This window comes from Artemia franciscana, chromosome 9 (genome assembly GCF_032884065.1).
Source record: "Artemia franciscana chromosome 9, ASM3288406v1, whole genome shotgun sequence".
Taxonomy (NCBI): domain Eukaryota; kingdom Metazoa; phylum Arthropoda; class Branchiopoda; order Anostraca; family Artemiidae; genus Artemia; species Artemia franciscana.
Genome location: NC_088871.1, coordinates 1,831,033 through 1,846,478, shown reverse-complemented (window position 1 = coordinate 1,846,478; position 15,446 = coordinate 1,831,033). Strand labels below are relative to the sequence as shown.

At 35.7% G+C, this 15,446-nt stretch overlaps 1 protein-coding gene across 2 annotated transcripts in view; it reads left to right on the top strand.

Moving 5' to 3' along the window:
- The first annotated feature begins 1,612 nt into the window (after positions 1–1,612).
- Positions 1,613–15,446, top strand: part of LOC136030872 (alpha-crystallin B chain-like) — a 49,332-nt gene continuing 35,498 nt past the window's right edge. Inside the window, exons 1-2 of one of the 2 annotated variants that reach the window (XM_065709938.1) lie at positions 1,613–1,853; positions 7,144–7,167. In XM_065709938.1, coding sequence (XP_065566010.1) covers positions 1,666–1,853; positions 7,144–7,167 — 212 coding nt within the window. In that variant the 5' untranslated portion in view covers positions 1,613–1,665. The remainder of the gene's footprint in view (positions 1,854–7,143; positions 7,168–15,446) is intronic. The other variant, XM_065709939.1, reaches the window with a different exon arrangement.

The following is a 15,446-nucleotide window of genomic DNA, read 5'->3' as shown; positions in this document are numbered from 1 at the left end:
TTTTTCCTTTTTCAAACGTGTCATCCCACTGGCTCTATGGCTTGTTTAGACAATACGTAAATTATTATTCGGTTATAAAGTTCAATAGAAGACCCCTTGGAAAAAACATAAGAAAAAGTCAATAGGATTATCCAATTAGGCTTCACTAATTTTGTTTTTTTTCATTTCTTTTTTTATACATATATACAGAATTTTAATAACTAGGGTAAGATTACAGTTTAGAGACTCTTCTGAAAGAAATACTACAAAACAAAAAGAGTAAAAAAAAAGTTAAAGAATGTAGCACTGGCCTTTACAGTCCTAACGATGGCGCTGATATTTCAAGGCTCTTCAGTCAGGAAGCACAATGCGGCACAATTCAAAAAAGGGTAACACTATTATATTCCTTGTTTTATGCCCTTTCCAATTAGTACTACTACTACTACTACTACTAACAACTCACCGCAGGACTAAGCCACCTGCGGTTAACCCAGCTGCGCACACACCGTCCCAACCTCCATCCCAATATATTCATAGCCTCCATCTTCACACCCTCCCAGGAAGTTCTCATTTCCTTCAATGTTTCCTTAAAACCTTCTCCCACTGCAACCGAGGAGGACCTGCTTTCCGTTTAGCCTTTACCATATCATTGTCGTTTTTCTGCATTTACATTACCCTCACCACCCTTCCCTTATGATCCCCGATATAGCCCTATTAATAAGTTTCTCCGTTGTTTTGCATCTCGTATTGCGTCATCTCTTCTTTTTATCAGCTTTTTTCGCATTTTGACACTGTGAAATAAGTTTTGCCTAAGTGATTGAATGCAATATTGAATAAAAACATTAATTGAAATAAAATAAAATGTGAATTACAATGGAAGGAAACCTAATAATCTGACTAATAGAAATATGCTGCACATTACAAAGTAAGGATTACACTGTTATAGTGTTCTTTTTTTAGTGTTGTATACAAGGCACTATCCAGGGGGGTTGCGGGTTTGGACCTCCTCCCCTTCCCACCAAAAAATTTGTCCGACACGCAAGAACGTAACACAAATGCGTATAAACATATTTTTGATGTCTATTTTGAAGTTTTCGTACCCCCTTCCCCTGGAAAAAATAGACTCTCCCCGAACAAAAACCATGGATACACCCTTGGTTGGATAAGCTAATATCCGAAGGCTATACATGGACCATCCATATGGAAGGCTATATACGGACCATCAGGGGAGGGTGCATTGTCACAAAAAATGACCCTGATATTTGAAAAGAGCGTAAAATGAGCAACCCTAATGTACCACTCTTTTTGTTTCATAACTATTCCTTCAGAGGAGCCCTTAAACTGTATTTTTACCGTAAGCAGTTTATGAACATTGGAGGGGGGGATAAACTCTATTTTACATGTATATGCGTATTAAGTGATTCTTGTGTTCTTTTTCGATCTTGATCCTTCCCTTCACAGTTGAATTTGACGTTTTCTCAATAAATTAAATAAAATTAAAAGCAGAAATAAGATATATAGTTTGTCTCGGAGACTATGACCGGAGTTGTTTCGTCCATTTTCTGTTTATATCTGCCCACCACGGAGTCTCCGAAATTCTGGCGCAGGCTACCACAGCACAAAATAGATTCCAGAACTGAAAAGTAATTCGAGTATCAGTCACTCTGCGGAACTTGATTAATCAATATGGATAAAAGAATTCCAATTCGACTTGGAGATTTCAGTGTGATCGATACCGAATTTAATTCGATAAGGGAGAGATTTGACCAGGAAATGAGGAAAATGGAAGATGAAATGGGGAAATTCCGATCAGAGCTGATGACTAGAGAATCGCCGGTTTTTAGTCGCGGAATGCCGAGCGTTGCAAATTCTAAGTAAGTCAATTCTGCCATATTAAAAATTGAAGTATTAACCCGATCTTCGTGATAAGAAAACAAGGTAAAATTCTAGTTAATTGACTTCTTGCTATCTCGGAAAGGGTTTAGGTTAGGAAAATGTAACTTTCAGGGATGGTCTACAGGCTAAAGTATGTCCCGGGAAGGTATTTTGAAGTACCTACCTCCACTCCTTCTCCCTCTAGAGGGCCCTGACCTTTGATGACCTTTAAAAAGATATGCGTTATAAAAGTGAAACCTTGTAAAACAGATCTTCTGCTTAATTGAAGTACAACAAAATTGTTTTCAGCTTCATAACTTTGCTCAATCCCATTTTATAAGGTTTAAAAGATATGTAAATACATTTCCTAATTTTGAAAAAAAAACATTGATATGGCTCAGAATTCTACTCAAATAACAGGAATTGCATTTTCAGTACTAAAGGCAGAGAAAAGGCAACTAGTAACTGAAAATTCAGGTAAAATGTTGTTTCGTCAAAATTTCAATAGGTATAGACCTGTCATGTTGGCAAATTTCAGGGCCCTCTAGAGGGAGAAGGAGTGGAGCTGGATACTTTGAAATGCGTTTCCGGGGCGTATTTTAGCCTGTAGACCCATCCCTGAAAGGTTCATTTTCCTAACCTAAACCCTTTCCGAGATAGCAAGAAGTCAATTAACTAGAGTTTTACCGAAAACAATTTGACCAAAGAGAGGCTCAAACCAGTTTTTTGTGCCTCATTTGACCAGGGGCGTAATTTGCTATGGTGCAAGGGGGGAAACTGCCCCTCTCAGACCTACACCCCTTCAGACCCCAGTTTCCCTCCCCCCAAATGAAATGTTGTTTCTTCAAAAATATTGTTAAAATTAAGACAAGCCTGAATAATTCAAGCGTCGAGGGAAACGGGTCAGTTTTCTTTGCCTTTCTTTTTTCTTTCCCCCCACCCCAGTTTTCTTTTTCAACTTTTTCGTTACAATATGGCTAATTTTTCAATTTTCACTATCATTTTCGCTTGATTTGGAAAAATTGGTTCCAATTTTGACCCTCACCCCCTCCCCCGGATTTTGACGAATTTACGCTACTGCATCTGAGCAGTTGGTACTAACAGTGGTTAAACTCCTCGAAATGTACAATTATAAAATTTTGGGCAAAATTGGTGCAAACAGTGTTACTGGCCTTCATATAAAGTGAATATACCACTCGATGCCTTTTTTAATGCTGTTTACAAATATAATAATCGCTTCTACCGCAAATTCAGATTTAAGCACTTTTTTTGCTTGTTCTTTTGTTATGTTGCACTGGTGATCTCTCTTCTCATTAAAATTCGATATGCACAAACACATAAAAAAAAAAACCAGCAATGGTTAGTTTACGTATTTAGTATATGCTATGCTTTACCCCCACCCCCCTGATGTGCAAATATATAGCCCAAATTTGTTTCTAAACTATTACAGATTTGTAATGACCCCATATATAGGTCATTTTTAAGAGGCACCAATTTTACCAAATTTTGAAACATAATTTATAAAATACTAAAGTATTTGCCTACATCATTGCTAAATTACTATATTTAACCCACTCCCCGACAATGGTCAAATATATAGCCCAAATTATGTATTTTCTATGAAGTTTCCGTACGCGGTTCTTTTCTTCATTTTAATTTAACGACAAATAACGTGGACGACATAAAGCAACGACAAAACTCCTGGAGAATATATGATTTGGGCTAAATGTTTGACAATCGTGGGAGGAGGGGGGATAAAGTTAAGTAAAACGTTGTATAAATAATGTAAGTAAGAATTCTTTAAAAGTAGTTTTCAAAATTTTATAGTGTTTCCTTCTCGTGGGGTCAACCACTAAGTTAAGAACCGAGCAGTATATTTATCAAGGTTTCATTTTTATATCACAACGATTCTAAAAGGTCACCAAAGGTTAGTGCCTTTTGGAAGGGAAAGGGGTGAGTTGGGCATTTTAAAACATCTTCTTGGGGATCATTACTAATGTAATGATCTGAATGGTGAATACTTTTATTCACCGTCCTCAACTACTTTCCAAGATAGACAAAAGCCTCTCATCCAAAATTTTATACCAGAACGTAACATTTAGTTTGATTGTGTGGACAACAGGGTCAGGCACGGATTGAATAGGTGCGGGATCCAGTTTTTTTTGCGGGGCCCTCTCTGTATACTATACTTTTATTAAAATATAACTGCACTGTAGTTTACGTACGTAAAGTAGTTCACATACTTGGTATAAAATCTCTAATATAGGACTATCTTGAAATTCAATTAATTGACATGAGCTCTTACGGTTCTCAGTTTTCCATGATAATGTGAATAATAATAAAGATAATATATAATTTATAATAATAAAGACACTAATAGGTCTCATTCAGCGGTGCAAACTTAAAATAATTGTATCTTTAATTATTTGAATAACTCATAATTTATCCCTTATCGTCAAGAAGAATTTGTTTTAAATTTCAAAATCTTTTTTTGTTCATTTTAATGTTAACGCGTGGCCCTTTAAATGCAGGGCCTGATTGGACTCAACACTCCAATCGTCCTTTATCTTGCCCTAGTCAGGGTGGCAAGGGATTATGTTTTGTTCTTAACTAAACTTTTTTTAAGCTGACATAATTTTTACTTCATTACACTCCAAAATAATAAAGGTCCCAGAATTGCTTCCCATTTAAATGAACCCTAGCTCCTCCCCCCCCCCCTATGCTGGGATATACCCATAGACTATATCCAAATTTGGTAGATTATTTTTTTATTGTTATTATTGGCATTATGAAACAGTCCATGAAAAATAAGTAAAATAAAATAACCCAAACCATTAAAATCAGCAAGCTTTCGAATACAGCCCAGAGCTGTACGCATTTGTTTGCGGGGAGAGGGCTAAACTGGAAGCAAATCTGAAGATACAGTGAATAAAAATTTTCTGGATATACTGAAGTAGGAATTGTTATCACCCCACCCTTGCGCGTGTACCTGGGGAATTTATATCAATGTATTTGGCTGTCTATCTTCTTTGATTTATTTTTTGTAGTGCATTTTCGCTATTTTCATTAAGACTCCAAAGAAATAGCGACATGGCTGTTTTTTTGTTTTTTTTTTGCTAGTAAAGTTTAGATGTTTGTACTTTTACCGCTACCAAACAGATGGTGCGAAAGAAAATTGAGCAAATGGGGTGTGAAAAAATATGTTGGCTTTTAAGGCATTTTAGTTTGGATACTAGTGTCAAGAAATTTAAATTGGTCTTTTTTGTCTGACAAAACACAAGGAGAAATCAACGTCATCGTCATTACATAGGCGAAAGTTTCAGCAAAAAGGTATTTTTAAAACAAACCAAATTTGTACAGAAATCAAATATTCTTAAGAAAAGTTCTAATGCATTTTCTTTAATTCGATTTCTTTTTAGTGTAATCCCTAATAATTAGTATCTTGAACAAAATAGGGACAATATCATATCTTAGCTAATATCTTACCTAATCCTCCTCGAAATAGAATTTGACTATACTACTAGTTACAATACTAAAAACTTAATTGAACACTTTTAAATTGGGGGGAAAATGATTTACCATGTTGCGTACCCAATCGTGGGTTCCTAGGTTCAAACTCGGCTGGTACAAGAGAAGAAGATAATTATGTTGCACATGTCGTTGCGCTCACCAGTCAAATTTTCGTGTCTCAAGTTCCAGGATTTATGCCAACATTTTAAAGCATAAGATAAAACGGACTTTTCATTGCAAAGACCTTCGCAAAAATAATTTAATTAGAAAACGTGAAAATTTTATATATAGATAACAAATGAAAACTTGATAGACCACCTTCTAAAAATCAGGCCTATGTTCCTAATCACGAAGTATCGAACTTGACAAGGAAATAACGATGGCACATAAAGTTATACCTACGTACGAGAAGGGGATAGGGTTAGGAGATTCCACCCTAATTTTGATCTGGTTCGAAAAACCGCTAGGAAATTCGTGACCCTCCCTCCCACATACAACCCAGTACCGATGAGGGTTTCGTGAAACAGGTGTTTGACGTTGGGGAAATTTTTAAACTGAATATTTCGGACACATATACAATGTGACACATATACTGATGATGGACGCTGTATATGTGTCTAAAATATTCAGTTAAAGATTTTATATTTTTTTTCACTGTCTATTGAAAGGTTTCATTTTGAACTGTTGTATTTTAACAGGTAATATATATCACTTAAGTTGTATGCAAGTTTGGAAGCTTAAGAAACAGTGAGTGGGGGCTTCCACAGAAGTTTTTTTGTGGGGGGGGGGCAGTAAACCCACATAAAATGTCTGTAGATGGAAGACAAAGATATGAAAACACTTTTTTTTGCCGGACAAGTTTCACATTTTTAATGAATATTACGGAATGCTGACTAATTTGTTTGTTTTTTTCGCTAATGAAAGTGAAAAATTCCTGCTTAACCCACCTTTATGAGTGTCCCTGACATGCTGGGCGGTAAGGTCTGAGAGAAATACCTTCTACCTTTTGTGTTCCAAACAGTGCACAAGCGCTTTGTTTATTACCAAGGGGTTGCCGACTTTTCATAAATAACGTACACTAGGTGGTTTGTACCTATCGTGGCGAGTCTGTGCTAGGCATCGAGGGGACTGTGCCACGAGTGGCACAACTGTGTGGCACAAATGGCGCTCTGAGACATACGAAAAGTGGTTGACCCCTCCTTTATTATAATAGTAATACTTATGTATTATAGTGACACCACTCAAGTTCTTGATCTGAGTAAAGTTGGTTTCTCTGACTGCAACCGGTTATAGTTAGCTTTTTCTCAATGAGAAAAACTATAATGCTAGTATATTTTGATTGAATATTTAATATATAGAAATGATTGAGGTAAGTTAGGTATTTGATATAATGCGTTCTGGGCGGCCTGCTTTCCATAATTTTCTTCTGGAGTTTCCATAATTTTGTTAATCAAGTCTTATATTTTCATCATGTCTGGGTATATCTCAATAGTATTAACCTAACTTCAATTTTTGAGTAGGGTCGCTACCCGATAGCGTATCCATCTTCGTGAGTAATATACGTAAAATGTGATGATTAAAATTGTGGATGTTAACAGGGCGTGGGCATGAGACTCAGAATGCTGTGTCAAGTCATTTCGTCAGTCGCCCCAGCAATTAGCTTTGTTTTTGTTCATCCATTACGTCATAAGTTGCATCTCATCTTTTTCTTGCTTGATGAATTCTGTAATGTTTTGTGTGACTAGTTTCTCAAACTGACAATTTCTTTTTCTTTATAAGGTATTGCCTGAAGGACAAAAGCTAGTAAGTGCATAGATGTTGTTGCTTTGTTAAACACAGTTACGTCAGCGTGTTAAGACTCGTTTTGGGTTTTCATATGCTTGAATGCACGTTTCTCCTATTTTACTTAATACATATATATATATATATATATATATATATATATATATATATATATATATATATATATATATATATATATATATATATATATACTGTCTTTTCTTGAAAACTTTCTTCACGCTAATTTCTGGAGTTGTTTTTCTCGTGTTTTCTCGTGTTTTTCTTTCCTGCAATTATTTTAGTAGTTCAAAATAATGAAAAAAAATAATGAATAATAATAAGAAAATCAAGAATGTTCAAAAGGCTGCCCACTCTCTGCCACACATAGTACACTTCCACAGCGCCAGTGGTATCAGTTCAAAAAATTTAGAGGGGGTAGGGAAATGCATTTTCAAAATTTAGAGAGGAGGCAAGCTTTTCGTTTTTTATCAGTTTTGTCAATGAAAATACAAAAAAGGCATTTTTCATTGAAATGCCCCCAAAGGGCATTTTTCAAAATCTAGGGGCACATGCCCCTTGCCGCCTCCTAACTGACGCCACTGTGCTTTTCATTGTGTGTGCCACCTTGTGTGAATAATTTTGAAAAATAGTAACCCGCCCATACTTTAAAATAAGACAAGATTTATTCATCCTGAAATACACATAAAATATTACATTTGACTTTCCCCCCAAAGGCTCAGTTTTATTTCTCTGGCTTGAAAAGGAAAGGAATATTATGCTCATGGAAGCACCGAAAAACCTCAGCTAGAGGAGATTAAGTATCTCCAAGTCTCCAAGTCTTGTAATAGTAAGATATCTCGTGAAATCTCGTTGGCCTACGGACTGGGCCATAATTTTATATTTCAAATATGATTAACATTTTTCTTTGTTAATCCTTGTATTCCTACACCCATGTACGTAGATAGGACTATCTTAGCGGGGGGATGTAAAACATGAGTGTAACTATGGAGAACATGCACAAAGACCATGTTCCAGTGGCCGGATAAAGGGTGATTGGGCCCGATCGAGCCCCTGCATTTGAACGGATCCCGTGTTACGATCAAAATGAAAAAAAATATTTTTAAATTTAAGGCAAATTGGTTTTTTACGATAAGGGATAAATTATGAGTTATTCAAATAATTAAAATATATTTATTTTAAGTTTGCATTGCTGGATGAGATTTATTAATGTGTTTATTATTATGTATTATAAGTTTATAATATAGAAAACTAATATCCGTATAAGAGTTCATGTCAAATTCATTAAATTTAATCGGCATAGGTTTAAAGCACAACATGCGTGAACTACTAAGTACGTTGTACGTTCTAAGTACGCTAAGTACGCTGTAAGTACGTTAACTACTATACTGGTATATTTTATTTAAATATTCAACATATAGAAAGGGCCCCGCAAAAACAATCTATCCCAGGTAAGAATTACTAAAGAGCTTTATTGACCGGTGAAAAACATCGAAGTCCCGCAAAATTCATTATTCACCAATAAATAAAACGGTAATTACGGTCGAACGCCCCTAAAATGTTTGAAAGTAATTTATTACTTGATGATTATTATTTTTCTGCCAAGGAATGCATGTTTCCGTAATTTCGCATAAACAGAGGACAGTTTCTATACGACTAATCACTAAATATGCAAAATTGTCTCCATTTATTATTACATCATCATGTTGATTTTCTCCTGTCACGCCCAAAATTAACATAGAATTCGGCAACATGTAAGATTCGTCTAAATAATATTTTGTTAAACACAGGCGCATTTCCTGCTTTCACATTTCTATAGTTCTGCATTAATGTAATGGTTACTCCTGTGTGTACCCTCTTTTTTGAATAAAGAGCAGAAAAAATTATTATCATTATTATTGTCAATCAATTAATTTATTCAACCAATAAATGTACAACAAAAATACTTCAGCAGAGAAAAGCAACAGTAATGACTAGAAAAAAAAGGGGAGAAACAAAGATGAAACGAATATAAAACTCCAAACCAAAAATTAGACAGAGAGCTATCGGAAGAATTATTAATATCTCCAATTGTATATTTGAAACCAAGCTACGAGATGCTGAGCACAAGTCAAACGCCCCCCACAAAAAAATTTCTAACCCAGCTCAGTAGTCCATCCTATGAGAATAAGGATCTGAGAAAATAGTAGGATAAAAAGTAAAAGAAAAAATTAATTAACGAAAGTCATCAAGACATTAAAAGATTTCTTAAGATTCTTCTGAAAGTACCAAACGAGTGACATTCTTGGGGTTTTGATTGTTACCGCTAATTTCACCAAGAAAATTTCATTGATAATTCAAGAAGCCCCCGCTTAACACGCACCCGGGTGGGGGTAAGGCTTGTTGACTTGACCTTTTCCATGAAAATCTTAAGGTTTTTACAATTAATATCTGTTTTGTATAGGTTTCAAGTGGTTTGCCTTTTTTATTTGCCCCCTCCCCAATAAAACATGCTTCTATACAAGCCACGATTATTAACATCATGAATATCATCACAATTAATTACTAATTATATTAATCGTTGCAACAGAATATATATTCCATTGCCAATCAGGGGTGGGTCCAGGGAGTGATTTAATGGCATTTGCCCCCTTAGATGGTCAAACTTTGCACTAATTGCAGGATTTGAGGAGCAAAAAAATGCGATTAGGGAGTTAAATTTTACCCGTGCCTCCTCCCCACCATAAACATTAACCCTATCCACCACTGTTGGCAAAAGATTGCATTGCAAATTCGGTGACTCTTTTCAAGAAATTGACATGAATTAATTTTGTCTGTATTTTCTTCCAATGATAATTTAACTTGTTGATTATAGTTAACATTGCTAAAGAGAGTCTAGATATTTAGACTAAGGTTCTTGAAAAATTTTATACGGAGGGGGGATGCAGACTTTACCTTTAAGCCTATTTTTTTTTACACTCCCTCGGGAAGAGAATTTCTTGGACAAGTCTCGGGAAGATACATGTGAAAAAGGAATCTTTAATGGGAAAGATAATTTTCCATGAAGGAGGCGCCGAATTTCCCAGCATTATTTAAAATCTATCAGAAAGTAAATAAAAACACAAGATTTTTCTACTGAAAGTAAAGAGCAACATTAAAACTTAAAACGGACAGATATTATTACGTATATGAGGGGGTTCGCCCCCTCGTCAATACCTCGCTCTTTACGCTGAAGTACTTTCAAAAGAGTTATTTATTCTAATTGAACGACCTTTGTGATTCAGGAGTCATTAAGAAATTGGAACAAAATTCAAACTTTAGCGTAAGGAGCGAGGTATTGACGATGGGGAGAACCCCCTCATATACGTTATAATTTCTGTTCGTTTTAAGATTTAATGTTGCTCCTTAATTTCAGTTGAAAAAACTTTTTTTATTTAATTTATTTTAAGCTTGAAAGAAGACCAGACAAGGTAGCTTATTCTTATCTTTAGCATTTTCCTTATGCTTATTTTTTGTGTTCAGTGATGATGTATGTTTGTGATTTTGTTTTTCTGGCATTTACACTGCGGTGTAATGCCATCTACACTCGCTCCAATCACCTAAAAGCTTAGATTTGAATTGTTTTTCAAATGCTGTTTTTTTTATAGACGGAATTTATAAGCCGTGCTTTCATTTAGTGTTTTACGAACAAGTAGGAAATAAATGAGCCAATGAACTGCTAGAAAATAGTATTTTCACCACTGCATAGAAAACAGTGTTTTCAACTGCCTGATTCATGTGGTGTTGTGTGCGTAAAAAGGCATATTAAACGTCACTTATTCACTTAAACGTCACAATTTGCAGAGAGATTCAAGCGATTTTGGGGGAAGGGGCATATATACACCGTATATATAATGCCATTGTTATAGGGCCTTGTAAGGTAAAAGACCATGAAAAAGTTTATAGTTCAAATAGGCGGTGTTGTTCTCCATGTAATGACCCCTTCAGCTAGAAGGTTCAGTGGGACGTTGGGCCCAGTCATCATTAGCTGTCACACAACCTTCGTGTTTTGTCTCTCCCAGACTTCTTCATGTAACTATTTAGAGCTGGGTAGACACTGACTGAGCTCACAGAGGCACGCCACAGGCTCCTGTTCAAAACCAAATAATCCGAGACACAAGGACTCGAACCAAGATCCTGAAAGACATAGAAATGCAAATTCATGGTGCTAACCACGTGGCTATACAACCACAGGATCGTATCAACTACTTTTATTTAGGGTAGGAATCACGTTCAGAGCTCAGGTCCTTTAGCCCTGGATCTCCGGTGTATGTACCCAACACCTAAAACCTTCTCCTGGGAAAAATAGAACTATCAAGTCTTGCTGGTAAACGATTACCGATTAGTTCGAGTACCATAATATTCTAATGGACTTATCAGGTGGTTGGAGTAGAAAAGTTTAGATCAGAACATCTCCTGCGTCCCAAATCTTTGCACAACTGACGAAGAGCCTATGGAGGCAAGGATATATTCTCTTTAAGACAAAAATTCATATTTTCAAGGAAATTATCCTCTTCGTACTTTTATACAACTGAGAGGAGTCATTGAGAGTGACGAATGTCCACGTCTCGAATTGCGCTCGATCATTCCACCCTAAGACCAATCTTCAGCGCCTTTCCCTGGATGAAATCAGTAACACCAAAATGGCGTTACTGACTTGTCATTAGATTCTCTTTTATAAGCCTGAAAAAAATGCTAATAATGAAGGAATAAAAGTTTTCCATTTTTCATTTTGCTGTCTCCTTATTGATTTTGCACTCATTGTTACGTTTGCGTTTTCTTTAAGAAATATTGTTATTTAATAATTATTAAATAACAAATAAATTAATAATTATAAATATTGTAATTTAAGCGTTATTTAAGAAATATTGAAAGAACCAAAATGGTTCTGAAATTTCAGTGAATTTATATTTTGCAAGGGAAGGGAACTGGACATAGGGGCCCACTGTGCCCATACTTTGATCAAACTTTTGGGAAAATCGAATTTTACACAATTGAGCCTGGATTTTTCAATTTCCAAACCAGTGGTGTTTTTGTCTAAATCCTGGGGGGGCGGATCAGGTGAAAATGACAGTAAAAACTATAAAATAAGCCATTTGACACCATGAAGGTACTATTTAGTACTATAAAGTGCAATAAAGGTAAATACGTACCATAAAAACTTATCTGTTTCTGTTGATGCTTGAATTATGCAGGTTTATCTTAGTTTTGACAAGATTTTGGAAAAAATTAAATCTCAGCTGGGGGGACAAACTGGCGGTCTTGGCGGGCAAACTGAGGCCTGGAAGGGGCAGTTTCCCCCTTCCTCATAGCAAATAACGCCCCTGTTCCAAATGTATTTTCATGGTTGACTTATCAGTCAAGATTAGCCCATAAGGGTGACTGTAGTCCGGATTGGCTATTTAGTTTCATCAGTAACCACTAACTGTTGCAACTTCAGACATGTAGACTCATCACCACTAAATTCGTTCATTCTTTACCTACGATAGATCGATTTAGTCTTAGAAACTAAGTAGATGGCATCGTATTACTTACAACAATCATTTTTCAAGTTTTCCCTCTTTCGCAGTAATTCTATCGTACTGTATATCTAGGATAAATTATGGTTCTTCAGAAAAACGTTCAATTCATTTTGATCGAAAAAAATTTTATTGTTCAAACTGTAATATTTTCTGTTTTCAGTCATCTTTATTAATCAGCTCTGTAAAACATCGTTTTGGATGTTCATCAGGTGTAAACTTCTCACGAGTATTTTCTGAAACAATGACATGATTTATTTTTCACTTCCACCGTGCGGGTTTCAATTTGTTTAATAGCCGTCTTGAGTTTATGCATGATCATTCTTTATGCTATATACTATACTTATTCTTATACTATTCTTTTATACTTATACTATTATACTATAATATACTTATACTATGCTATTCTTATACTATATTATTCTACATTCTTGTACTATATACTATACTATATACCATATACTATATTTTTTTTTCTTTGATTTTACTAATGAAATTTTGCTTCACTTTTGCTACTTGTATCAAAAGCCCTGTTATCGGTATGAAAAAGTAGCGCACATTTTATAGCAACTTCAATTCTATCTAAGGCATTGGTTCCCAACCAATTTCGAGCCATGCCCCACCTAGGCGTTTCTAAAATTCCGATGTCCCCCTTGTTATATTTAAATTATGGTATCAAAACTTTACGTATATTCACCCGAAGGAAGCTTAAAGGCCATTAACGTGGTACTTTATTTGGGTACCAAAGTCTCCCCCCGGATCTGGCTCTGCTTGGAACCTACGTTGGAATTCAGTGTTCAAGGCGCATAAATTTATATAGACTACAGGCAGAGGGGGTTCTTGTGAGTTCCTAACGCTTTTCTTCAGTGCCATTCGGAAACGCTTGTTAAGGATTCTTCCCAGATTCTTTTCTGCCATTTTAAGTAACCTAGGACAGTCCATCATTCTATCCAGCTGATGAATGGTGGTTCTTTCCCTGCTCGCGTATTCCCTGATATTTTTTTGTATTATATCGCATCTATTCTGGTAATAAATCTATGGTCTAAACTTAATGAATATCGCTTTTTTCCACAATTGACTGATCATTGTTTTTTAACAGGCTACTTAATTCGACAGTAGTGGGAAATAGTACTGGGCGAAACAATTACAAATTACTTTTACTTAGCTAAAGTAAAATTTACTTAGCGCTTTGCTCTAATTGGCTTTTTCTGCCCTGAGCCAGGTTGTGATTAAAAGTTTTACCGAGTGACAATAAGGAGCAACAATTAAATTTAAAATGAAAAGGAACTATTCTGTATACGATGAGGGTTGCCCCTCTTCAATCCCTTGCTCGATACGCTGAAGTTCTTTAGTACTATAAAAAAGGGGATATCCCCCTTAATATATGGAATAGTTTCTGCATGTTTCAAGTTTCAATGTTGCTCTTTACTTTCAGTTGAAAATTGTTTTTTATTGAATTTCTTATCGTTTTTAAATAATTCAGGGAAATACCGTGAAAAATCTCCCCACGAAAAAAATGCTCCCGTGGGAAATTCCTCCCATGCTATATCCCCCTGGAAAATTCTCTCGAACAATGCCTTCCCCGCTGAACATCCCCTCTCGGAATTTTTTCTTTGGACAATATCCCTGGAAAATTCGCCTTACTTTCATTAAAAAAATTATTTCTTTTAAATATCTAATCGTTTTTAACATCATTCCAGAAATCCCCCATTTGTAGAAAATTTCTCACACGGAAAATTCCCCTCATGCAGAAATACCCCGGACAATTCTGATTCCGCTGAAAATTTCCCCCGAACAATTCGCACTGAACTTTTCTCCACATGTAAAATTGAGCAGCCATACAGAAAGTAGGACAAATTAAAAGAATTCCGTATATGAATTCTGGCGAATTCCCCCTATTTGAAATTTCCTCAGAAAAATTCACCTTGGAAGCTTTCTTCCCCAGGGAAAATTCTGCCTTTTGAAAATATCATCCCACTCACACACAGAAAACTCTCTTGAAAAATGTCCTTATATTTCCCAATAACAAATACTGCTTAAAAATAATAGCCAAGCTACATAACTTACAGCCTTATTCCAGGGGTTATGAGGGACCATGTCATCCCACAAGCATAGTTGTTGGACCTTTCAACTATTTTGAACAAAATGGCTGCTGAATCTCAAAATTTTGATGGAATATCTTTGGGGTAAAAGAAACGCGGGAGGGTGGCTATTTGCCCTCGGTGTTCGTTATCACTTAGAAAAGGCACTAGAACTTGTAATTTTTGTTTGAATGAGCCCTTTTCCGATCTTCTAGGACCATTGGTCCGACACGATACCTCTGGAAAAAAAAACAATAAACAAATAACGCATCCATTACCTTTCTTCTGGGAAAAAAATACATAAACTTTCACGTGTCTGTAGATAGCAGCTTGAAACCTCTACGGTAGGGCTCTCTAATATGCTGAATCTGACGGTAAGATTATCATTAATCGAGTGTTTTATCATTAACCTTACATGCCCTTGACTTTTTGGGGGTGTTTCCCCCTTCTCGGAAAAAATTTCAGGCACCTAGCTTTTGATTAGTAACAATAAACTTGATGCATTTTATATTTTTGGAATCAGCACAAAAAGTAAATTCTTGTGATGTATTAGTTGTTATCAAAATTTATTTTTTTGATTTTCGGTTGCTATCGGGCTGAGATGTTCCTTGCTGTTTGATAGAAAAAATGTCAAACAAAAACAAAAGAGTGAATACTGAATGAC